The sequence below is a fragment of the Beta vulgaris genome, chromosome 7 (genome assembly GCF_026745355.1).
Source record: "Beta vulgaris subsp. vulgaris cultivar EL10 chromosome 7, EL10.2, whole genome shotgun sequence".
NCBI classification, from domain to species: Eukaryota; Viridiplantae; Streptophyta; class Magnoliopsida; order Caryophyllales; family Amaranthaceae; genus Beta; species Beta vulgaris.
The window spans coordinates 47,270,041-47,294,689 of record NC_079208.1 but is presented as its reverse complement, the minus strand read 5'-3'; the positions used below and the strand labels follow the sequence as shown (position 1 = coordinate 47,294,689).

The following is a 24,649-nucleotide window of genomic DNA, read 5'->3' as shown; positions in this document are numbered from 1 at the left end:
TTACATTATATTTCTTCACATTCTTTCACAAAATTAAAACTCATAACCTCAAATATAAATACAAATAGATTAACCACTAATCGAATGTAATATTATATTTCTCTTCTCGCAACAAACTTTAATAACATGGATTGCGAAAATAAAATCAAGGATTCAAACATCAATTATGCTATGTTTGGATAGCAAGATTTCATTTCAAATTCTGGATTTGGATGAAATCTATTGTTTGGATGGCATGAAATTCGTCCAAATTCTTATCAAAAGCCTATATTAGTAGAATTTGAAATTCAAGCTATTACCTTGTCATTTGAAATTCTCTCCTCATATATATCCAACTCCATGAGTATCTATATCCCAACTTCACTTATTTCTCTCTCCTTTACTAAATCCATACTTTTTCTCTCTCCTCCATCAAACCCCCATTTATATCTCCCCTATCAAACCCTCTTTACAAAACAGTGATTAGGAATTAAAATACAAAATTTAAATTCCAAATTTCAGTTCCATTATTTGAAATGAAATACAAATTTTCAAGCACTACCTTAAGTTAAAATCTTTTATAAGATTCAATTGGATAGGATGAAAACTTGGAATATGTCATATCCATATCCAAAACCATAATCCCAATTCCAATCCATTTGAATCAAATTTAAGAGAACGTATTGTGTCGGACTTGTCCGACCATAATCTTTGGTCGGACAACTTTCAGGTGGTTCCAATTTTTTTTCAGTTAGTCTTAATTTTTTTTTCAGGTAGTCTTCATTTTTTTTCAGGTAGTCTTCATTTCGTTTTTAGTTAGTCTTCTTTTTTTTTTCAGTTGGTTTTTGTACTTCAGTTAGACTTACTTTGGGTTTCAGTTGGTCTTTATTCTTTTTCAGGTAGTCTTCACTTTTTTTCAGGTAGTCTTCGTTCTTTTTCAGGTAGTCTTCATTTTTTTTCAGGTAGTCCAACTGAAACAAAACAAAGTCCAACTGAAAGAAAACAAAGTCCAACTGAAAGAAACACAAAGTCCAACGGAAAGAAAACAAAGTCCAACTGAAAGAAAACAAAGTCCAACTAAAAAGAAAACAAAGTCTAACTGAAAGAAAATAAAGTCCAACTGAAAGAAACAAAGTCCAACTGAAAAGAAAAAAAAAACACTAACCTATGTTTTCTCTCACTTTCTCCTTCTTCTTCATTCCTCTTCTGCCAGCTTAACAAAATTTACACTTTGTCTCGACATCTTCCGCTCACAATTGCTGTGGGAAAATATCTAGCTAATTTTCTTACTGTCCTCCTCATCTATATTTTCCAAAAAAGATAGAAAAAATCAACCTCCTTCAACATGTCCACATGGCCAAACTAAATGAGCTCATCATCGAGTTTAAGTGAGAAGCACATGGCGGCTATTGAAGAGTTGAAGGCGAAGTTTATCAAAATAGCTGTAGTTTCATCATCAGTCAAGGAGAAAGAGGCTGAGACAGTGATTATAGGAAGTTACATAGAAATGGAGAAAGATGATTGGTCTGGTTCCTCTTCTTTTTTATTTTTTTTGTTGTTATATTAGTCTTCTTCTTCTCCCCTCAAAAAAAAAAATCTTCTTCTTCAATATGAGAGAAGTGGCTTTGTTTTGTATATTAATCTTCTTCTTCAATATGAGAGGAGTGGCGTCGCTGTGTAACAAAGCAAAAATTAAAATTATACAGTACTGGGCTCAGCCCGTCTGACAATATTCATTGGGTCAGACGGTCTGACCCAATACTTTCACTTAAATTAAATGTATCTAAATAGTTACATGTAAAAATGAAATTGGCTCCACTTTTACCATATCTACTTATTCGCATGATAAATTGAAGGATTCAGGTGACCGGCAACTTATTATACTTACCAACAAAAAAAACCTCTTTTTCCGATATTTTTTTCTCTAGTCAATTTATTGAGTACAATAACCACAATCTTATTTAGTAACTAAAATAAAAAGTACCAAAAAGTTGATGCCAGAAATTGTCATTTGCTAGTAACCGGATAAGGCCTTCCCTAGTCATTTATTTATATTTAGCTGCTGTTTCGTTGTTTAAACGCGCACGACATCACGCGTGACAACACAAACCCATTCTCTCTCCTACCTGTCTATATAACCCACCACGCACTTCTTCCACTTTGATCTCTCATTCCACATACATTTCGCAAAGTCGACTCTCTTTTTCAAAACCAAAATCACCATTTTTAAGCTTTGCCAAAAATAACAACCACTTAAACCATATCATAATTCATAAAATCACAAATATGTGTCCGACCAATTTCTCTAACGAATTCGCCGTAAAATCAATGGAGTCCTCTCTTTTCACCGATAAACTCGCCGGAAATCTCCCTGCTCCTGACATTCACGTCATCACTTCCGGCGGTCTTCGCATTCCCGCTCATTCTCACATTCTGGTATTTTTTTTCTATCTTTTCTTTATTATTTTAATTTATGGCATATTGTTAGAGATACATTACGATACTAAAGATATGATATATCTCTAACACATATATAAACTCAAATGTATTCAATATCAATTATCAAGTGATATGTAATGTTAGATTCGTCTGTTTTTGTAATTTTTATTTATATATAAATTTGGCTAAAGTTTGTATTAGAGTCCGTGAAAAATATATATGTCATAAATTTGTAATTAAAAAAGAGTCGAGCCCGCATAGTGGTTAAGATTGACTTGCTATGAACAATAAGTTAAAAAAGAAGTATTTAAGGTTATTTTGATATGTAGATCATATTGCTAAATATTTGAATTTTTTTGGGGAAGGCAATGGCGTCGCCGGTGATGGAGAGGATATCGGGAAGGCCAAGGAGGAATCGGAAAACAGGGGAGAAAGCGATTCCGATTCTTGGAGTGCCTTGTGATGCCGTTTCTGCCTTCGTGCGATTCCTTTATTCATTCCGGTGAGAATTTTGATTCTCTCTTATCCTAAGTTTTTTTATACGTTAAACTAATTTACGTCTATTATTTTTCCCTTATTGTGAGAAGTACAAATAAATGCAAAATTTATATAGATGGCCATTCTTTCTCATTTTGGCTTTCTTGCTCTTATTCTGAGAGCTAAAACATGATTTGCTCGTCATAGCTCCAAAAACGAGAAAAGGTAGTACTTCCTCTGTAACAGAAAAAATGCAATAATTGAATATTTTACAACTTACAAATAATATTCAATTGTTGTATTCTTTTGATTTTGGAGGCAGTAAATCGGATATATCATGTTTATGGTATATTCGAACGTGATTTATTATAATAATTGTCTAATTGATAAAATGAGATGAGGTTTTTACTATTAGTGAATTGAACAAATACTTTCCAAACAAACCAAAAATTTGATTGAGGGAGTATTTTGAGAGAGAATTAATAATATGGAAGAGTAATTTTTTTTTCTCTTTCGATTTGTCAAAATAATGTCTTGCTCTATACACGGTCATGTATTACGCCATTACGATTGAACACTGGTTTGATGTCATGATTATGAATCCTAGTATGTGTTCCTTGTGAGTTGTGGCTTTTACTTTTCTCGTTACAAATTAGAAACATTTGACGATATTATAATAAGCTATGGCGAAATTTATTATTTTTAAAAACAATGCATATCATTTGCGTAGTTGATCAAGCAATTATTAATAAGCATATTATATATATATATAATTGATGATGATCTAAGAATCTGATGCAATTTTTCCCTAAGTTGAGCAATTTAATCTGTTGGAATCTGTCGGATATGATCTCATTGCATGAATAGTGTAAGGATTTTAATATCTATATCGAAATCAAAAAGTGCTAATCAAATGTAACATGAGATTTGGTAATGAAATCTCCATATTCATAGGAAATGACGCACAGATTTTGGATAGGATTGAATTTTTGACACATCGGATTTAGAACATAGTGTACCTTAATTAAAAAAATATTGAACTTTGCTTCTAAGTCCGAGTAACATAATTGACTATAAACATAATTTGACTCATATATACTATATTGTGAATTGCTAAAGGTTTAAAGCTTAAAAAAAGCATCTATATTTTACTAATTGTGGAAATAGATGGGTTGAAATTATGGATGCAAATCGAGCAAAAAAATTAAGCGAAAATTTGATGCATTTATATGATTAGTAATTTAAATAAATGAATTTCATTTATTAATATAATACTTTATGATAACAACACGAAATATAACTTAGTCTGGCGGTTAAAACTTTAGAATATGTATTTGAGGTCTTGACTCTTGGGATCAAATCCCTATACTATACAATTAGATGTTTGCATTAATCGTCGTAAAATCGCAGTAACGCTGATGATGTGGTGTGTTGTGAATTTTGATCAGATGCAATGAAGAAGAGATGCAGAAGTATGGAATTCATCTCTTGGCACTTTCCCATGTATTCTCTGTGCCAAAACTGAAGCAGAGATGTGCCAAAGAATTAGCTCAAGGGCTAATGGTTGAGACTGTTGTTGATGTACTTCAATTAGCTAGATTATGTGATGCACCAGAACTTTACCTCAAGGGTATGAAATTGGCAGCAAGGAAGTTTAAGGCTGTTGAAAAGACTGAGGGCTATAAATTTCTTCAAAAACATGATCCCTGGCTTGAACTTGAAATCTTGCAGTTTATTGAGGAAAACGAATTGGTAAGCTCATATTCTTTTTTTTCATGCTATCGTTACTTTTTTATTCGACTACATGTGTTAATCGTAGTAGTAGACGATTGGATTATATTCGTCTGATTTTTACTGAACTGAAATTATCTGACCTAATAACTTCTTGTCAATGTCAAACTTATATGTATTAATTTGCGGATATTTTTTATTCATGGAATTACTTATGTTCATTGATATTTTTTAAATGTCGTCCTTGTATATGGTTCATTTTTACTTATGAACAGTTAATTATGGAATGATTTTTTGTTTGAACAAATAAATATCTGATGTTAAATCAAAGAGACAATAGGGGATGAGGGAGACTAGTCGGTATGTAGTGTATAAAGGCTACGTAAAAGCTTGGTTAACCAATAATAGCCGTGTGTTTTAACCTGGAGAACGATATTTTCAAACATGAATTCTCATTGGAAGTGGTCAATTTTCTGTTGCTTTATGCTAATCAAATCAATTCTTCTCATTGCACGATTTGTGGTATTTTAATATTGACCAATCGCGTGGGTTTCCTGTCAAATTTGATGTTTGTTTTGTTAATACCATTATACCATTATTTGTAATTGTCATATTACACCTTCAATTTGTTTCTCTACAAGATACACACACCTTTTCATACTTTTGTATACATTTACACGTGATTTTGTAGAAAATTATTGGTGTAGAAATTAAACTGTTTGAGAAGCAATTTTTTCTAATAGCAAAAGTTATATACCCAATTTTTGTACAACTATCTTGACTTATTATTAGATGATCTTGATTCTTGAAGTTGAGGGTACACTACACTACTAGCAATGTAATATGGGCAATATGAAGTAACATACAAATAAAATGATGTAGCATATGTTGTTTGTTTATGAGTGTTACCACTTGATGAATATAAATACGAATAAGTATGGGAAATTCTGAATGAAAATGCAGAGAAAGAAGAGGACAAAAAAGCAAAAAGAGGAGCAGAAGTTATACATACAGCTAGGTGAAGCAATGGATTGTCTGGTACATATATGTACAGAAGGGTGCACAAGTGTGGGACCCTATGATATGGAACCCTCCAAGAAGAAGGAGCCTTGTAAAAGATTCTCCACGTGTCGCTGTCTCCAGCTTCTGATTAAGCATTTTGCAACGTGTAAGAAGAGGGTTAATGGTGGCTGTTCTAAATGCAAGAGGATGTGGCAACTTCTTAAGCTTCATGCTTCCATGTGTGAGCAACCTGCCAAATGCAGGGTTCCTCTTTGCAGGTCAGCTTATTACTAATTTTGACCCTATTATCTTACTACATGATTGTTTCATTAATTTATGTTATATACTGTCTGTATGTTCTTATATGAGTATTTTTTTTAACTATGTTTCTTTTATGGTCCCAAATTTGCCAATCTTTATGTTTATCTTAATCAAAAGAGAAATCGAAGAAAGAGTTTTGTAGTACAATGACCTACAATTTTGTTTATTAGAGCCTTGTCCTAGAGTCGAACTCTAGTCTCACCTAATTGTAAATCTCCTGTACTAGCATGTTTGTGTAGTATTCTCTTCGTTTCTAATTTTAATTTTTTAGAAAATAGTGTGCTGGAGAATGGAGATCATGATTTTATTGAAAAATGACTAATATTTGCGAGTTATAGGTTGGAAGATTGATAAAAATAAAGGGAAGTATGATTCCTTAGTGAATCATAATTACGAAACAAAGAAATGTAGGAAAGAACATCCATTTATAGAACATGTAACAAGTAAAAAATGAAGAAAGGATACTATAGCACATGCCAATAACAAAACTTATGAATACAAGGCTAGAAATTAGTATAGGGAACAAATCAAGTATGCCCAAGATCCAACCCTACACTTTAGGAACGTGCTTTCTACTTTCATTACAGTTGCAAACTTGCAATTGAATATGCTTTAGTGGTCTGCCAATAAAATAACAAGAGGAGGTACATCTTCTCTAGTAACAAAAGGGAAAGAGTTTGTCTATCTATCGATAGACTACCCATTATTAATGAAGACTTGTTGAAGATTTTAATAATGTAATTCAGTTTAATATAATAATTATTTTTTTAATACTCTTATTGATAGTGGGTTATTTAACCGCTGAGTAGGTGTAACAATGTCCGTAATAAAAAGATCAGGCTTTTTCCATCTTTTAACTTTGGGATGACAAAGTAATTAATAAAAGTAGGCGAGATCTTTTGAATTAATGTTTGTTTCAACCATCAACACCCTAAAGTTGAGATCACGTAGGTAGGACAATCTTCTCCAGTAAAGGTTAAAATTAGTTTGACAACTTCACTTGTCTTAACTCTTATTTCCGCAATATTAGGATCAAATCAATTATAGTTTTTTCTCTTTTGAGATGCCATTTGTTAGGTGCAAGATGATACATATGGGGTCTATTGTAATTTCTAAGTAGTTTCAATTTGTGACATTACTTTAACTGGGGAAGGCTGATATTATCATATCACCCCCATTTGCTATCTTTCGGCAGCCTAAAATTTTCAGCCTAAAATCAATATGTAAAGATTCAATGTTCCAATTGTCCATGAGTTGTCCTCATAAAATACTTTTTGTGATATTTTCTTTTTCACTATTTTAGCCTTTTAAAGGAGAGTAGACCATACTAATTAATAAAAATAAAAATTATAGAACAACAATATTGTGAAAGCATATTTTGTGATAAGAATTGCCTAATGTAAGCTTAATATTTTTCACTAATACGATAGTTTAAATCAAATAAATCTCGACTTTCGATATTATTGCATAATGATTGCTCAATATTTCACTTATGACTTCTTTTATGTAACCTTTAATATATTGTTTTCAAACATATAAGAAATTAAAAATATTTTTTTCTTCTAATATCTCTAATATTTCTTAAGGGTTTTTTTTTGTATATTACCCCAGCATTAAAGTTGTATTAGGGAACAAGTATTAGTTGTTCTGTTATTAGTTAGTGCTAAAAATACGGTTGGTGGTTGCATTATATTTGACATATTGTCGCTCTAATGTGCTACTCCTATCATGATTTGTATATCTTTGATGTGATTATGCTCCCTCGAGTAGCATGCTCTAAACTCATTTATCATTGCTTTAGAGATTTGAATAATATGATCATTAGGTGATGGGCCTACCTAAATTTATCATAGTATATGATCAAACAGCTAGGATGTCCATTTCTATGTAATATTGGACCATTGATGCTGATATTTAGTTTGTTAATTTGGACAGACAATTCAAGTTGAAGATGCAACAAGAGAAGAAGGGAGATGATGCAAAGTGGAGGCTATTAGTGAGGAAGGTTGTTTTGGCCAAAACTATATCTTCTTTATCTCTGCCTAAACCACAAGAATGTAAACCAATTCAACACGCATTCTCACCAATGTCATGCGTCCATCCTTAACGACTTTTTTTTTCTAGTGTTCATAATTTTGCAAATTGTGCTCAAATCACAAGAAACCGACCCGGCCCGGCAAGCCCGGGTGCCCGACAGCTGGTCTCTTTTTTTTTTTATCTTTTTTTATTTTTTGGGGTTGTGTACAGAGTTGAATGGGTGTTTTTTTTTTCTTTGGAGAGTTGGTGGTATAGTAATAGTACTACAGTGTAGCTATTAGTCAAGTCTATTTCAATTGCTCTCTCCAAGGTGTAGGTAATTAGGTTATAGAGGAGAGTTGTTGAAATAGTTTGATGGTGTAGTATATTGTGAATGGTCTTGTAGAGTGTAGACAACGTGGAATTTAGCTATCCATGTATTGAGAAAGTTATGAGATATCTTTGTTGTTTTGTTCATAGAATTTTCGAAAGGTAACGTTCTAATATTTAACAATCTTGTGTGGTTGTTACTACTATTTTCGGATGTCAAGTAACATTTATTATGGTGCATTGAATCAAACCTCAAAAGGTTTAATTTATGCTTTAACATAAGGGTCTAATATAAATATAAAGTCCATCAAGCGAAGTCAACAGAGGTCAAAATTAACAATCTACAAAGGAAGCTTATCAAGAGATGAAAGTCAAAGACAGTAAAAGAATAGCAACCAAAAGATAATCAGAAGATGGTTTAACATGAAGAAAAACATGCACTATAGGGTGATGGTTATTCAGCGTTAGTAAACCGTTAAGGTTTGAATCAAATATCTTTCGAACATTTTTCCTCCCCAGCAGGCAGTGAAGTTAAATGTTATGATTCTCTATAAATACAAAAACTATTATCAAGAAAAGAACACACGAACAACCCGTCAAAACTCTACCATTTCTTAATTCCTTAGCATAGCGCTAGCATAGCCCAACCCCCTTAAGGGGTGTGGTTTAGTTCTTTAGATTTAGCTTAGGCATCCGGGCATGTTATGATGCCATTAGGCAAAGTCTCAAATTCTCACTCCAATTGAATTAGGGAATCAGGAAGGTAGCAACTTCCGTCTCTCATCTTTAGTTGTCCAGCTCGGCTTATCCCTTTGTGTGTTGTAAAATTCATCTCTAAGTTTGTGGCATGTATGGGAATTTTGTGCTTTAATTAAAGGATTGATTACTATTTGCTCTATTTATTGCTTTTCGCTTGAAGTTAATTTATGTTGTAGTTTGATCATTAATTAAATTGCAACAGAGTACGTTAGCAGGGTTTTATCTAATTAAAATTGGTTATCCCCACTTCCGCAGGGACCAAGTCTTCCAAGACATTCAATATAAAACTATTGAGTGTCCATTGACTTGTTTGCAAGGTCAATGAACTGATTTTGCACCAACAAGTTTTTTGGTGACCACAATGGGATTATCAACAAGTCAACGAACTTCCTCATTGGCATCCTTATTAATGAAGAAATCAACAAATTTCTGAAAGCCACATTTGTTGGCACTAGAAGTGGGATTAGTGATTCGGCGAAAGATTGATAGACATTGACTAAATATATGATTATATTCTTTAACATGGTGAAAGATGGGAAGGTCAATTTCATATTTACCTGTTAGATAAGTCCCAGTAATAAAGGCAATATCAGCTAAGGTTACGATCATTGTCCCCCCACCGGAATAAGAAACTAGTCTCAAGAAGCTAGTAAAACAGTAGGCAAAGCCCCATCGAAGGGAATGGTTTCATAAGAAGCTAGTATGAAGAAGGGCAATATTCTGTTCTTGGACCGTTTATCATGAAAAGGTTTCATTCGCAGAAACCATGCTCTTTGCAAAGACCCCTGAAATCCAACCTTTAAAGGGCTTGTTAGTTAAGGGCCAATTCAAATTTGGGAGGATTTTTGGGGCAAAGGGAAGTATTCTAAGCTTATAATCCTCTAAGATAATATGGTCGAAGAGCGGGTAACATTGTTGCTCTAAAACTATTTGGCGCTTTGGTTTTTGAATTTTTAAAGGGAAACAGAGACCAATAATGTCAATTCTATCCTTTAAAGGAGTGTTAGGATCAGTGCTTCTTTTCACATACCAAAAAACTTGAGATTTATAAGTCACAAGGTTCACTCTGATGACGTTACATAATTGGCGAGTTGCTTCAGATTGCATGGCGTCACGCTATTTAGCGAGTGCTTCACGAGTCTCATCTTCAAGAATTTTTTCATTAGACATGGTGAATTGAAGTTTGGTGATGTCTGTGAAATTGTAAAGAAAGTAATAAAATTGTTTGAAAAATCTTAAATTTTTCTAAAATCCTTGAAAAATGTATTAATGAGGAATACAACTAAAATGAAGCAACAAAAGAATAAAACACATGCATAACGCGCGGTATGCTTCATTTTGGGTCATATCTCATTCCATGTATGTAACAACCCGAATTTATGACCAACCTAATAAAGACCTAAATGCAGCGGAAAATCTAGTCCGGGCTATTACCATCACACTCATCACGAGTGTGGAGCCCAAAAAAAACCTTGACTTATTAAAACTTTTAGATGACCAACCTAATAAAGACCTAAATGCAGCGAAAAATCTAGTCCGGGCTATTACCATCACACTCATCACGAGTGTGGAGCCCAAAAAAACCTTGACTTATTAAAACTTTTAGATGGTAATGACAATATTGAAACCTTTAAATTCTAATAAACTATATTAAGTGAATGATCCTAAACTTTTAAAGAATTAGATTTGTTTTTAAAATCCTAAAGAAAATTCGACAGAGTTCCATTTGTAATACTCAAAAAACGCCTAAAACCACTCGCGTATCCGATTCATAAACTTGTATCCTCAAAACCCAGCAACCAAACTAGTCTAGACTTTACAAACTCAAACCTTTTTAATTTAATTACAATTTTACTATTAACTATAATATTACAAAGTTGATCGTCCTTGTCGCGATACAAATAGTATAAGCATACAACAAACTTCCAACATCGAACCTTCTTCATAATACATTACCTTCATGTACCTGCATATACCGGACATGTAGTATCAACCAAACTGACTGAGCAAGATTTCATACCATAAAGCCAAATATATATGTAGGTAGGATACATTAAACATATCTAATAAATCATTTTCTATTACAACCACAATGCTAAATAAAAACATTATAAACACTTTTCTTCATTTCTTTTCCAAACCAAATATTCTTCTTTTTCTTTGCTAAAACAATTTCTTCTAGAATCTTAGAATCATAAATCTATGGAATGGAACAAACTTTGCTTGCCATTGGGCTAGCTAGGCCCTCCGGATAACTATAGACAAAGACCCCTAGTGTGCACACCCTACATACGGCTAAATCGCAACAGAAGATCTAAGTCCGAGGTACTGATCAACGTACCCCCCAACTATTCTGTATCTGTAAAGTCGAGACGAACCTGACGAAGTTCGAATTCCTTGAGATACCACTTACATAATCCCGTCAACTTTCAAAACATAAAACTATTCGAAATATCTCTCCATAATCTTTCCTTTAATCGCGGTTCGAAAAAATAAACTTTCTATATTTGGCGGAACATCCTCCCATTTAATCCATTCTCAACAAAATCGAGATATAAATCTTTTAAAAACACTTCTTGTAAACTATAAAAGTTTCTTTGGAAACTAAACTTTCGATCTGTGGAGGAACATCCTCCTTTTCAAACCAAAATCACAATTTTCAATACTTTGCTTGTAAACTATAAAATATTTGAGTAAGAAAAATTTTACCTCTTACGAATCACATCAAAACAACCACCTCCAAAACAACTCTTTAGTGAACTGGAAAGCTGCATAATAACATATATTTATTCAATAAATAACAATAGACTTAGCTAACTAGTAATGAGCTTTAACTAGTTCCAGTTTTATAAAATATGAGCCTCTTACTTCAAATGACATAACTAACTAATACTAACAATACTAAAAATCTCGCTTAGTTTATATAAACCCAACACTTAAGTATCATAATCTATATTTAGGTACTCCAAAATCCATTAGGAAACATTCACAAGAAAACATTCAAACTTAAAACGTACACTCGAAACTAATATACAATTTATTAATTTAAGCAGAAACTTAAAATTGGCATAACTTCCTCATTCGAACTCCAAATCAAGTGTTTTTTGATCCTATCTTGAGTAAAATTTTGATACAAACAACTTTTGTGAAATAGTATATTTGCTAAAACGCCCGAAAAATGTTGAAACATACAATTTACAAAACTAACCTATTCTGCTTACGAATTACAACACTTTATTGTTCTACATAGCATTAAAATACAAACCTTCCATTCAATCAAACCTCAAGTCATCCCAACTCACACTAACAAGTTTAATCATCATTTTACCAATCCAAACTAACTATTCTACTCAATCAATTCATACTCACAACCTTCAAATCGAAAACCCCAATTCAATTTCAATCACAAAGCTTAACTTCTTAAACTTGGGAAAAACTGAAATTAAATTAAGAACTTAACTTACCCATTACTATGGAAGATTAAGGATGAAGTAAGCCTAGAGATTTGATCATAAAACACGCACTAAACGCCCCCATACGAACAAAACGTGCTCTTACTCCCTCCTCTTCGTGTGCCTTCTTTCTCTCTTCCTTCTTGTGCATACGTGCATCTGCTTCGACGCCATCGACGCCGTGAATGGCTCGCTGGAGCCCGCCATCCTCTACTTTATGTTCTCTCTCCTTCGAACTCCCTCTAAGTTATGTTCTCCTTTTTCCCTTTCCTCTCTTTCACGTTGTTTCTTTTCTTTTTTTTTTACACCTTGTTTTTCTTTTTTTTTTTTCCACCTAAATGACTCACCCCCACCTCCTTTCCTTCCTTCCACATATTTCTTCCCATCTATTTTTCTTTTTCCCTTTTTTTCTAGTTTAATAAAATTCAACCTTCCCCATTTAACTATTTGGTCCAATTACCTTTAAATCCCTCTCCTTTTATATATATATCTTAGTACATCTATTTACTTTTTGAAATATGATAAAAAAAATACTAATACAACTTCATATACAACAATAGTAACTCATACTCGTTAAAAATAAAATAAACTCAATATTTCTTAAATTGATTCCATTACAACAAAGTTCAATAATTAAATATAATTAGCTTTTCAATAAGTGTATAACCAAATTCAAATTATTTTTTATAAACTCGGGGAGTATTAATATATATTCACCCAATGATCATACTTAGCTATTAATAAAATGCTCTTTAAAAATAGGGGGATTACAATATACCACCATAACAAAAAGTTTCATCCTCGAAACTTATAAGCAAAGAGAATGAATACCAAACAATTTATCAAACATCAAAATCCATAGATTTAAAACCAAGAACTCTACTCTTCACAATTAAGAGTCAAGCCTCCATTTCGCCATTATCTTTGTGTCTCGCTTCAACTCAATGCCTAGGTTCATCGAGGAGCAAAAACTACAAAGGGGCAACCTTGTTGGCATTGAACTTTAATCATTCTATTTCGAGCAATCAAGTTTCAAAACTATATCAATTTGTTTTTGTAGCTAAACCAATTTTTCAATAATCTACTTCTAAGCAAATACTTCCAATTTCAAGCCTTTTCGAAACTATTTCAAAATGCTTCCAAGGTAAATCGAACTTTCAATCTTAATCAAATGAATACTCTTTTCTTTTAAATAAAACAAACAATAATTATAATAATATAACTGAAAGATAGGATTTATAATAACTATAACCTACTACCGATTACATGCTATTAAAATGTTAAAGCTAGGTTTTAATGCAATTAAAACGCAAAGTCTTGAAGCCATGCTAAAAAAGCTCATTCCAAAGGATGCGTGCCTTTTCATTTTTGTAATAGCCCGCACTTCCGAGCTGCTAGCTAATTACACTTAACATTTATAAATCTCAAATAACACTTAATAACCTCGAATTTACTATGTATAGAAGTCAAGTTAGATATCTAAGGATAATTATTTTGAAGTGAATTTTGGAAGTTCAACATTATCTAAGGGTTAATAGAGTGGTTACAATAGGTTTGTGAGTCCAAGAGATGTTATAACCAAAATAAGTATTTGAGACGAAATATTAAATATTGAGAAGTAAAATCTGAAATGTGAAGGTCATATTAGAGAAATAAAGGATCAAGATATTGGTGGTGGTTCAAAAGAATATGAAATAGAGAAGTGTAACTTATAGTATTTAAGTTATGAAAGGTCCTATCTGGAACTGGATTAAGTAAGAAAGTTTAAAGGTATAATTTTCTAGTAAGATAAGTAAGATTATGTAAATGGAAGTTAGGAGAAAGGTAAATCTAGTATAATGAAGAGTTTAGGAGTTAAAAATGTGTATTGATATTGAAATAATATAGTGTTAAGACTAATATGAACATCAACTTTAGATATTTGGGGTTGTAGGGTTATGAGTTATATAATTAAGATTGATTAAGATAATGAGTTTAAGTATTCGTAATTGTAAATATTTGAATGAATAGTTGAATCATGGAATATTTGTTTATGACATAGAAATATGGAATGAGATATCCTGACTTACAATAATAAACGTAGATGATTTATTATGATATAATATGGTCGTGGAAAATCTGAGATGTTAATGTGATAAGTTGGACATACAAGTATCATTCTAGCAATGTTAAGTTCATGTATTGGGGATAAGTAATGCTTCAAGGAGCATTCATATCTTGAAAATTCTTAGAGGCTATAGTGAGATGCTAGAAGTTAAAGATGGAAGTCCAAGGATAAGGGACTAAAAGAAGGGGAAATTGCCAGAAGGAGTTAGAGGGAATATTATGATCTATAAAGTTAAAAACTATAACTTATACTTGCTTAGTGTGTGGTTTCGGCAATAGTTCACCACCTTGTAAATTTGTGAGAAACATATGTTACATTTTGACTACGTTATCTGTTCCAATTGTGAAAAACATTTAATATCAAAATCTGTCAAATGATGTTAAGGAGATGAAGATAATTCGAGATTTCAGATTTTGAATAATACTAAGTAATTTATAATTGTGTAATGGATTTGGCATATGATTTCTAAGTCAAATATCCATCATTTCCGAAGTATGTTTCCGAAATATGAACATGGATTTGTTATCCTAATATAAGATATGAATATTTGTTATTTGAATTTTCAGAACCATGTATATGAGTTTCGAAAAATATGAGTTTGTGAAATTAATAATTGAGTATTGCCGTTATGTTTTGTTCTAGAAGGGAAGTAGCTGCAAAAGTAGTGACGAACAACATTTGTGGAGCAGGTTTGCTCATTATGTGTTGGAGCAGGTTTGCTCATTATGTGTTTTACGTTTTCAAATTTCGAGGACAAAATTTATTTTAAGGGTGGTAGATTGTAATAGCCCATATTTTGATCATGTTTTAGTTAACATTAATTATATTTATTAGTTATTAAGTGTTATTTTAGATTTATAAATGTTAAGTGTAATTAGCTAGCAGCTCGGAAGTACGGGCTGTTACAATTTTCCAGAAAATGGTAAACAAATCTCTTTATAAATAGTGGTAAATGTAATAACAATGATACATTACTCATCTCTTGATCAAATACCAAGCTTTTCATCTACCAAAACCCTCTAAAAAATTATCTTCTCCGAAAATCGACTCCCCCACAATCTTCAACAGAGTCCATAATCAATGGACCTCCTGGGGAAGAGGTCAACCCACAGGAGGTTGACCAAGCTGTTCTTCCTCCTCCAGAACTACAAGAGGAAAGAGAGGAAGAAGAGGATAATGCTGACTCCCCAACATCAGACCCTAAGTATAATGATGATGATGATGATGATGATGATGATGAACTCTCTACCAAGAGGAGGAGGCACTCAGACTTTCCTAAGGAAACCTCCAATGGGGAGAGTGGCTCTACACTTTCAGGAGATGATGAAGAGGAGGGTCCTGCTTTAGCCTTCGAAGAGGATTATGATGCTGACAAGCCTCCATCTCCAAAGGATATGACCCACAATACGCTTTACACTTCTATTTTAGGATATGATCCACTATTATTTTAAGGGTTTTTTCACCAGGTACCCCTGTGGTTTTTCAAAATTCATGGGGTACCCCTGGTTTTAAAAAAAATGCACAAGGTACCCTTATTGTTTAAGTTAAATGCACCAAATACCCTTAATGACTAACGGTGTCAAGTTTCCGTTAGTCATTAGGGTTAATTAACTCCTCTAACCCTAATTAAGCCCTAATTAAACCCTAATTAACTAACTAAACCCTAACTCCATAACTTACCCTAACCCCACAACCACCACCCAACCCACCCCCACCCCACCCCCACCCCCAACCCGGCAGCATACCCCTCCCCCTCCCCCCACCCCCACCCCCATCCCCTCCCCAGAAACATCTCCCCTCCCCCACCCCACCGCCGGCAGTATCCCCCTCCCCTAGCAGTCCCCCTCCCCCGATTTCCTCCCCCGAAACCCCTGTCGATTTTCCCCACTCTTCCCCTGAAACCTACCTCCCCAGCCCACCATAAGACCACCCTCCTTCTTAAAACCTCACCACGCACCACACCGTCACCACCGCGTCACCCACCACCGCTCATTACCTACCGCCGCTCAGACCACGACCAACGAACAATTTTCGCAATTATTTTCAAAATCAGTTTACAAATTCAATTTTCGAAATTATTTTTGAAATCATTTTTGAAATCCTTTTTTGAAATCAGTTTCGAAATCCTTTTTCGAAATTATTTTTGAAATCATTTTCGAAATTATCAATGATGAAGGAGGAGAGAGAGATTGAGAGTCTAAGAACAGCAGGCCATCGACAGATTTCGACGGGGGTGGGGGTGGGGAGGGGAAATTCGACAGGGTGGTGGCGGTGGGAGGGGAATTCACGAGGGTGGTGGGGTGGGGAGGGGAATTCGACGGGGGTGGTTGGTGAAGGGTGGAGGGAGGAGGGGTGGCGGTTGCGTGGGTGGGGGGAGGGGGTGGTTGGATGGTTAAGGTAGGGGTGAGGTGTTAGGAGGTTAGGATTAGGGTTCAAGGGTTAGGTTAGAGGGTTAATTAGGATTAAAGGGTTAATTAGGGTTAATGACTAACGGAAACTTAACACCGTTAGTCATTAAGGGCATTTGGTGCATTTTATTGAAACAATAAGGGTACCTTGTGTATTTTTTTAAACCAGGGGTACCCCATGAATTTTGAAAAACCACAGGGGTACCTGGTGAAAAAACCGTTATTTTAATCATTCTACCTTTTAACTATAGGCTCATACTCTCTCTTCCAAATAAAATAATACCACTGTTATTATGTACCAACTCTAACAATGACCCTCATTCTCTCCTCAAAATAAAATAATATTACTTTTACTAACTACTAGCTCCTATTATATCTAGTTTTAAATAAAATAACAATTGATAACCAAACAAAAATCTATAATTTAAAACTACGTAACTTGATAAATTTCAAGAGTATTGTAGAATGGAGGGACTAAATAAAAACCGAGGGAGTAGTTGTTAACCCTTAACAACAATCTTAACAAATAAAACTAATCAGCTAAGATTTGGAATCACTTAATACTTTAAACAAATTTAACACAAGAAATAAAAAAAGCTGGGAAAGGTAAATTCAACCCATTGACTTGATCAAAATCTTTGAATGTCTGTCAAATTGACACCTCTTCATTCCCCATATCCCAATAATCCAATCCTTTCATTACAGTTTACATACACCCACCAAAACTAAAAAACCCTTGAACCATTCACACATTGACAACTATGGCGGACACCAACAACAACCCAGCACTTGAACCCGATTCAGACAACCCGGTACATCTGGGTTTGGAGCTAGCCCTATTCGGGGCTGGATGTTTTTGGGGCGTAGAGTTGGCCTTTCAGAGGCTTGAAGGTGTTATCAAAACCGAAGTTGGATACTCCGGTGGTCATATTCCTGACCCAACTTACAAGCTTATTTGCTCCGGAAATACCAACCATTCTGAAGTTGTTCGGGTTCATTTTGACCCCAATGTTTGTCCCTATACGAAGCTTCTTGATCTCTTTTGGTCTCGTCATGATCCTACCACTCTCAATCGCCAGGTACTCTTTCAGTTTATTGTTATTTATCTTGGGCTTTATAATGTGAATTGTTATTTTTTTATGGCTAAGCATATTGATGTAGACGGAATTTGATTTCAGCACCATCCTCTACACGTCTTTACCAACTAAGTTAGATGATGTCCACTAATAATGTCAATATGTAAATTGTCTTTTTACTGCTGTTTTAAAGTTTGTGTGGAAGATTAATTATTGCGGTATCTTAAATTGGCTATGTGAGGGTTTATATGTAGCACGGAAATGGCTGGGGTTTCGGAAACGGACACGTTTTGAACCGGTGAAGCTTCAAGTTCTAGCCACTCCGGACCTTTATTAGCATGGAAAGAGTTGGGTTACAAGAAAAGATATGTTTTGAGAATGGGAAAAGGTTTACGTCCTAGAGGTTTCTATGCTTCTTTACTAGTAATGATATGCAAGGGAAAGCTTTCTTTAATTATTATTAGCCTTACATGAGTTTTTTTTTTATTGGGAAATTAAGTCAGCCCAAGTGCTGACCCCTACCAAGGCTACTAGCCTTGTAGGAACTACCAGCACATTGGCTGGTAAAGCATGCAAAGTATGCTAAGAAAATACCCCAACATAATGCTGGGGGTAAGGATCGAACCCCTGACCTCAAGGATCAGAGGGGAGTGCTCTACCACATGAGCTAGCTCCTCATCCTTACTGATGTTTAGTTTAAATGTCCTACTTTTCCCCCTTTTTTCATTCAAAATGAAACGGTTAGTTATCTCTCTATTTTTTCTTAAATTCCTTTTTCTATTTTTTGGTGTCCCCATGTGTTACCTTATATAATAGAGATTTAGGATGAAAACATTGTCATGGAATTTTGTGGGTCAGAGTAGCTAAGTGCTTAAAGAAAGGAAATTGGCTTTCCCAACTGTATGAAGAGGAAGGGTTAATGGGTTGATTTGCAACAGTGTTATTATATGCTTGTGCATTATAATGTCCCATAATTATCTTTTCAAACAAAATTGGGACCTTAATTATGGTCTGCTTAAGTGGATGAATGATTTACTGATCGTTGATATCCACTTCCTAGACGTCGTCTACGCAGAGCTTTGAGGGGTGTGTTTGAGTTCACCATTACTGATCTTTGCTTCTCTGTATTTGTTGGCTGAGAGAATTGGAAGAGTAAATGTGTACCTTGGCAAATGATATGTAGGGGAAATTTGTATATCTTGTTTTTCTTCTTTCTTGAATAGGCACATGGTAGATTATTGATTGGTTCTTTGTTAGGGGATCCATGTGACTCCTAACTTCCCAAGGGTTGGGCACACATGACCCTGTTGCTTCATGAAGCCATAGGGCTTAGAAGTCTTGGTAAGTTCTCGGTCTTACAGTCAGTTCACTGGTCGCTCGGCATTGTACCCAATCATGGGTAATTGGAGAACATAAACCAAACATTGCATCTCCTACATCACCCAAATCTTCTCAACTACTGAAGTAATCTGCATTTAGGAAAGTACTCCAGTCAATCGCAGTTTAGAGGCAAGGCTGCATATGTATGGACCTGACCAAACTCTGCCTCAGTTATTCTTATGAGGCTATAATTGCTGCTAGAAGTAGTATGCATCAATGCACCCACCCTTGCGGTCATTCATTGACATTTCAATCAAGTAGCAGCCATTGTAGTATCTTTGTATTTGAGGGTGCAAGCATTCACTTGTATGAGAACAATATCTGAGTCATGCTAAAGTCTTGGTATGTGCTTATTTCGAAATTGTTGTTACAGGTTTGTGTTTCAGTAGGGCTGTAGGGGGGAGTATGATCCAAAGTGAGAAAAAAATTTATGCTGTGAAGGGAACACATAGATGGATTAGTGTCAATATCCTGTGGTGGGTGAAGAAAGGATTATGTAATTCTAAGTGGTCTCCTTCGTTCTATGACTTTAAAGGTATAGTGGGAATTAGTTTTTAGTGACTATGATAGGCGAATTTGAGGACTGGGATTTGATGTTGGTCTAATTGGAAGTGTTACTGTGTCGTATTTTTAGGTGGTTCATGGGTTAGACCTGAATACTTTTCAACTTGGGTTGTAATGAAGAATTTGACTAGCATACCTAGCGAGTTTCGAATAGAACTCAAGTCTTGAGGTATCGTTAAATGTGCCTTGGACTTGTGTTTATCTCCAACTATGAAATACACTAAGAAGCTGTGGATTATGTTCCTATGTATTATGATACAGCTGTCAGTATATGCATCTTTTATTTTTATTTTTCTTGGTTTTTGTTTTTCTTTTTGAAACCTGTTTGATATCTCACTCTTGGGCTGGCCCGTGTCCCATCATCACTGGAGAACTGCGATGCAGATTTGTCCTCTATGTCCTTATCATAGATTTGATGATATAGTTAACAAGTAGAATAGGAAGCTTGTCTGGATATGTATGTATTGAGCATATTATTTTGCTAATGATACTCTTGTTGTGTGTTGTTAGGCTGGTGATGTAGGAACTCAGTATCGATCAGGGATATACTACTACAATGAAAATCAAGCACGTCTAGCTCAGGAATCGAAGGAAGCCAAGCAGTTGGAGCTAAAAGACAGGAAGATTGTAACCGAGATTCTGCCAGCTAAGAGATTTTACCGGGCTGAGGAATATCACCAGCAGTATCTGGCAAAAGGTGGCCGTTTTGGTGATAAACAGTCTGTTGAAAAGGGCTGCAAGGACCCCATCAAATGCTACGGCTAATAGCAGATATCATTCCGTGAACAATATATATCATAAATTTACTAATTATGTCTTCAAACTTGTTTTTATGCTTGGTTTTACAACAAACATTCTCTGGCCAAGCTCATTGAGTTCTATATGAATAATACGCTGTATAAGCATACTTCTGAGAAATCACATGTATCAGTATTCAGTCATAATATGATGTTGTCAGATAGTGTTGAATATAATGATTGAACATTTTATTTCGTCACTACTGACTATTATCCTAAATCTGCTTTAAAACAGATTACTGAACTGTTTTTCAACAATTGAAATGTAGTACTATAATTCAAATCACATAAAAGGCCGTTAAAGTTTTGTGTGATTCTGTAAATAGGCATCAAGCCTAGAAATCAAACATATTTAGAGTTCATCCTCAGAAGATGAACGGTTTCAGGAAGAGTTCTTGATAGGATACTAGGCCATCATTGCAATCTCACACAATCCTTCTTTTTCAGATATACCGCGCTTCATACTTATGTAACCCTTCTCACCCCATTCTTCTCCTCGTGAAATCTTCACGATCCAGTACTTGGGACCGTCGCCAAGGGTAGTTCCATATCCCACAGCTGCGACACTGTGATTCAAGTCTGTCCCACATTCTCCAGTGAACACCCTCTGTGTTATTTGATCACCATTGAAGAACAGTTGGCATCAATATTTAGGATTTCAGAATTATAAGCAGTTCACTAGAACTGCATATCTGAACTCCCAGCATCAATGGCCACAGAAACAGGTTGTTAGTCAACAGCCTTGAACAGAGCCCCCTCATCATTCTCATGTCTATCAATTGATACTTTTGGAGCATCCATCTGTAATGTTATTGTTAATACTAGTATATTATTAGATTCTCAAGTTTATTATGGATCAATGAAGAAGGCTAAATGATGGAGTACTTATTCTCTAACGAACATATAAGAGGAACTGATGTGGGGCCTACTGCCTAGTGCAAAATTCACCCTCCTCACATGCTCTAGAAGTTGGATAATATCCATGGCAGATTGATAGTGGAATATTCTAGAACTTTGGAACTTGAATAAGGTTTGAAGTAGTATAAATTGAGGTGAAGACATTTGTTGTGGAGCATGGAGAATTCCTACACAATCACTCGCACATAATTAAGAGGTGAGACATGAGCTCACCATACATAAAACAGTGAGAGATATGTAAAACATGAGCTCTCACAAAAAAAAAGTACACGAGAATTGTTCTTGTATAGGTGTGGAACAAGTGTTCTACCAAAATATATTTGTTGTACAATTTTCTATATAATCAATACTTTTGCAATTTATGAAATTGTAAAATAATATTTCCAGGTCCATTACAAATTCTATGTGCACCTAAAAATTATGGAGATTGATTGAGTGATGCTAAGGGTTGTCAACCCTCTTATTATTAAATTTTCAATGATTAGAAATACATTAAAATATTATTAAAGAATTGACAACCCTAAGAGTTTTTTTTTTTAAAGGAAAAGGAAGCACATACTATATTAAAATAACAAGAGTCCTTACATCATAAGAAAGTAAACTGCAAACATTACTTAAAAGCAAAAAGAAACCATCACCCCCTAAGAATAGAGGCTGGGTGTGCGGAAGCATCAGAGAAGGGCTTCAGATTGCGGAGGCAACCTAAGAGTTACTTAAACATTTTCCAAAAATTCTATCACACTTGATCTTCTAACCTATTTTTTTTGTTCGTTTTGTTGTGCTTTGTGCGGTCTTGTGATATAGAGAAGTGATAGTTGATGAATCAATTAGGAGGAGATCGAAAAGAGGTATTTATAGATGAGTGCTAAAGAAACATGACAAACTAAAGGTGTGCAATTATTGGTCTAGAATTCTAGATGAAGGTGCCTTATAGGTTAGAACAACTTAACAAGAGCACTGTATCTGAAGGGAGTCTACATGGGTCTTATTTCTTATCATTGGACAAGATATCTACTCATGGGAGGTGAAAAGTTAAAGTTCATATTCTATGGAGTATATTTTTAGCTTACTTTTTATTGTTAATGGAAAAACAGAAAACATTGACCTATGATTTGTACCATATTGCATGATTCTAATTTCAACCGAATTTATAAGTAATCAAATCAAAATGTTCTTATTCAACGTGCAAAAGAATAAGATAAATACTGATTGATCATAAGCTAATTGACAATAACTCTAAGGCTTTGTCTGTGTAAACATTTTAACTACCTTAACTAATAAGGACCTAATATTTTAAGTGCTAAAATGATAAATAGTGTTTGTGAAGCACGAAAAATAAAATTTCAGGTGATTTAATTGACTTAAATGATAAGTTAGAGTTTTTACCTTTTCAAAATCAGGTGATTGAGAATTTGGCAAATCTTTCCAAAATTTTGATAACTAATTTTGCACCCCCGTGGCTGGGCTCGAGCTTCCTCGTCTGGGATGAGCTTCGAGCTCTTCTCCTTCTTCGTCTTCGAACAGAGAAATCAAGGCATCAAATAACAATTCTCCACCCGACTTGAATTTTTCCAAACACCTCCGATAACACCCAAAAAACACCAATCAAGCTCCAAGGCTCTACCCCTTAGGAGCCTACAACAAACAAGAGGAGAGACCCACCTAGTTCACACACAAAGTGCACTTAGTGGTTAGCAAAGGCTTTGTCAACATGTCGGATGGGTTCTCCTTGGTACGAATCTTCATCAATGTCAACTCTTTCTTATCAATGACATTCCGGATGAAGTTGTACTTCACATTAATATGCTTCGTTCTTCTATGGAACATGTTTTGGTTCTTAGCCAAGTAAATGACACTTTGGCTATCACAAAATACGGACACCTCCTTAGAACACGAGCTAATATCCCCAACCAAACCATTGAGCCACTTTGCCTCCTTGAATGCCTCGATAATCGCCATGAATTCCGCTTCCATAGTTGAAAGAGCTACAACATCTTGTAGCGAGTTGTACCTCCCAAGGTAAACACATAACCCGACATTGATTTCCGATCATCCGAGTCTCCACCATAATCCGAATCACAATACGCAATCACACTGTTTGCATCTTGGCCAAACTCCAAGCAAACATGTGAGGTACCCTTCAAGTACCTTAGAAGCCATTTCAAAGCTTCCCAATGCCCTTTTCTGGGCCTTGACATATAACGGCTCACCATGCTCACCGCTTGAGCAATGTCCGACCTAAAACATACCATGGCATACATCACACTCCCAACGACACTAGTATAAGGAATGTGAGTCATGGCCCTTTCATCTTCTTCGGATTGAGGACAAAGCTCCTTTGAGAGCTTGAAGTGATCGAGAACCAAGAGGAGTGGAAACAGGCTTTGCATTATTGTTTATTGAGAACCTCTCAAGAACTTTCTTGATGCACCTCCTTTGGCTAAGGTACAATGCCCTCTTTAGATCGATCTCTCCAAATCTCCATCTCAACTATCTTCTTGGCTTCACCAAGATTCTTCATATCAAACTCGCTACTCAACAACTTCTTCAAATTGTTGACCTTAATCATATGCTTGCAAGAAACCAACATATCATCAACATAAAGCAAAATGTAAATGAAGGAACCACTAACTAGCTCTTTGTAAAAGACACAACTATCATAGGAGTTTTTTGTGAATATATTCATGAGCCAACATAAACGAATCAAATCGCCTATATCATCGCCTAGGGGATTGCTTCAACCCATAAAATGACTTTACCAAACGTCACACATGCTCTTCTTTCCCTTCAACCTCAAAACCTTCCGGTTGTTTCATGTAGATTTCCTCCTCCAAGTCCCCATGGAGGAAAGTGGTATTAACATCAAGTTGGTGTAGCTCCAAGTCTTCCATAT

The 24,649-nt window shown here is 34.8% G+C and overlaps 3 protein-coding genes across 4 annotated transcripts; 2 read left to right on the top strand and 1 right to left on the bottom strand.

Annotated features, from left to right (window-relative positions):
• Window positions 1-1,566: 1,566 nt before the first annotated feature.
• On the top strand, window positions 1,567-8,479 carry LOC104908558 (BTB/POZ and TAZ domain-containing protein 2). 2 transcript variants are annotated; one of them, XM_010697676.4, is made up of 5 exons: window positions 1,567-2,415; window positions 2,784-2,920; window positions 4,344-4,647; window positions 5,590-5,906; window positions 7,885-8,479. In XM_010697676.4, exons 1-5 carry the CDS (start codon window positions 2,266-2,268, stop codon window positions 8,054-8,056), a joined length of 1,080 nt encoding a protein of 359 aa, XP_010695978.1. In that variant the 5' UTR covers window positions 1,567-2,265; the 3' UTR covers window positions 8,057-8,479. The 2 variants fall into 2 exon arrangements, with proteins under 2 accessions (XP_010695978.1, XP_048503796.1); XM_048647839.2 differs by lacking the exon at window positions 2,784-2,920 and having other exon boundaries at window positions 2,274-2,415.
• Window positions 8,480-17,650: 9,171 nt separating this feature from the next.
• Window positions 17,651-21,038, top strand: LOC104908559 (peptide methionine sulfoxide reductase). The gene is made up of 2 exons (XM_010697677.4): window positions 17,651-18,100; window positions 20,552-21,038. Exons 1-2 carry the CDS (start codon window positions 17,783-17,785, stop codon window positions 20,804-20,806), a joined length of 573 nt encoding a protein of 190 aa, XP_010695979.1. The 5' UTR covers window positions 17,651-17,782; the 3' UTR covers window positions 20,807-21,038.
• Window positions 21,039-21,244: 206 nt separating this feature from the next.
• On the bottom strand, window positions 21,245-23,730 carry LOC104908602 (probable cysteine protease RDL5). The gene is made up of 2 exons (XM_010697726.1): window positions 23,428-23,730; window positions 21,245-21,445 (listed from the first exon to the last, which is right to left on the bottom strand). The coding sequence occupies exons 1-2, from the start codon at window positions 23,728-23,730 to the stop codon at window positions 21,245-21,247; spliced, it is 504 nt and encodes a 167-aa protein (XP_010696028.1).
• Between the last annotated feature and the right edge of the window lie 919 nt (window positions 23,731-24,649).

Coding starts and splice junctions, on each gene's coding strand:
- LOC104908558 (XM_010697676.4), top strand. CDS start 2,266: ATGTGTCCGACCAATTTCTCTAACGAATTCGCCGTAAAATCAATGGAG. Junction 2,416..2,783: donor CCGCTCATTCTCACATTCTG/GTATTTTTTTTC, acceptor TTTTTGGGGAAG/GCAATGGCGTCGCCGGTGAT. Junction 4,648..5,589: donor TTATTGAGGAAAACGAATTG/GTAAGCTCATAT, acceptor ATGAAAATGCAG/AGAAAGAAGAGGACAAAAAA.
- LOC104908602 (XM_010697726.1), bottom strand. CDS start 23,730: ATGGAAGCGGAATTCATGGCGATTATCGAGGCATTCAAGGAGGCAAAG. Junction 21,446..23,427: donor CCACTAAGTGCACTTTGTGT/GTGAACTAGGTG, acceptor CAAATAACACAG/AGGGTGTTCACTGGAGAATG.
- LOC104908559 (XM_010697677.4), top strand. CDS start 17,783: ATGGCGGACACCAACAACAACCCAGCACTTGAACCCGATTCAGACAAC. Junction 18,101..20,551: donor CTACCACTCTCAATCGCCAG/GTACTCTTTCAG, acceptor GTGTGTTGTTAG/GCTGGTGATGTAGGAACTCA.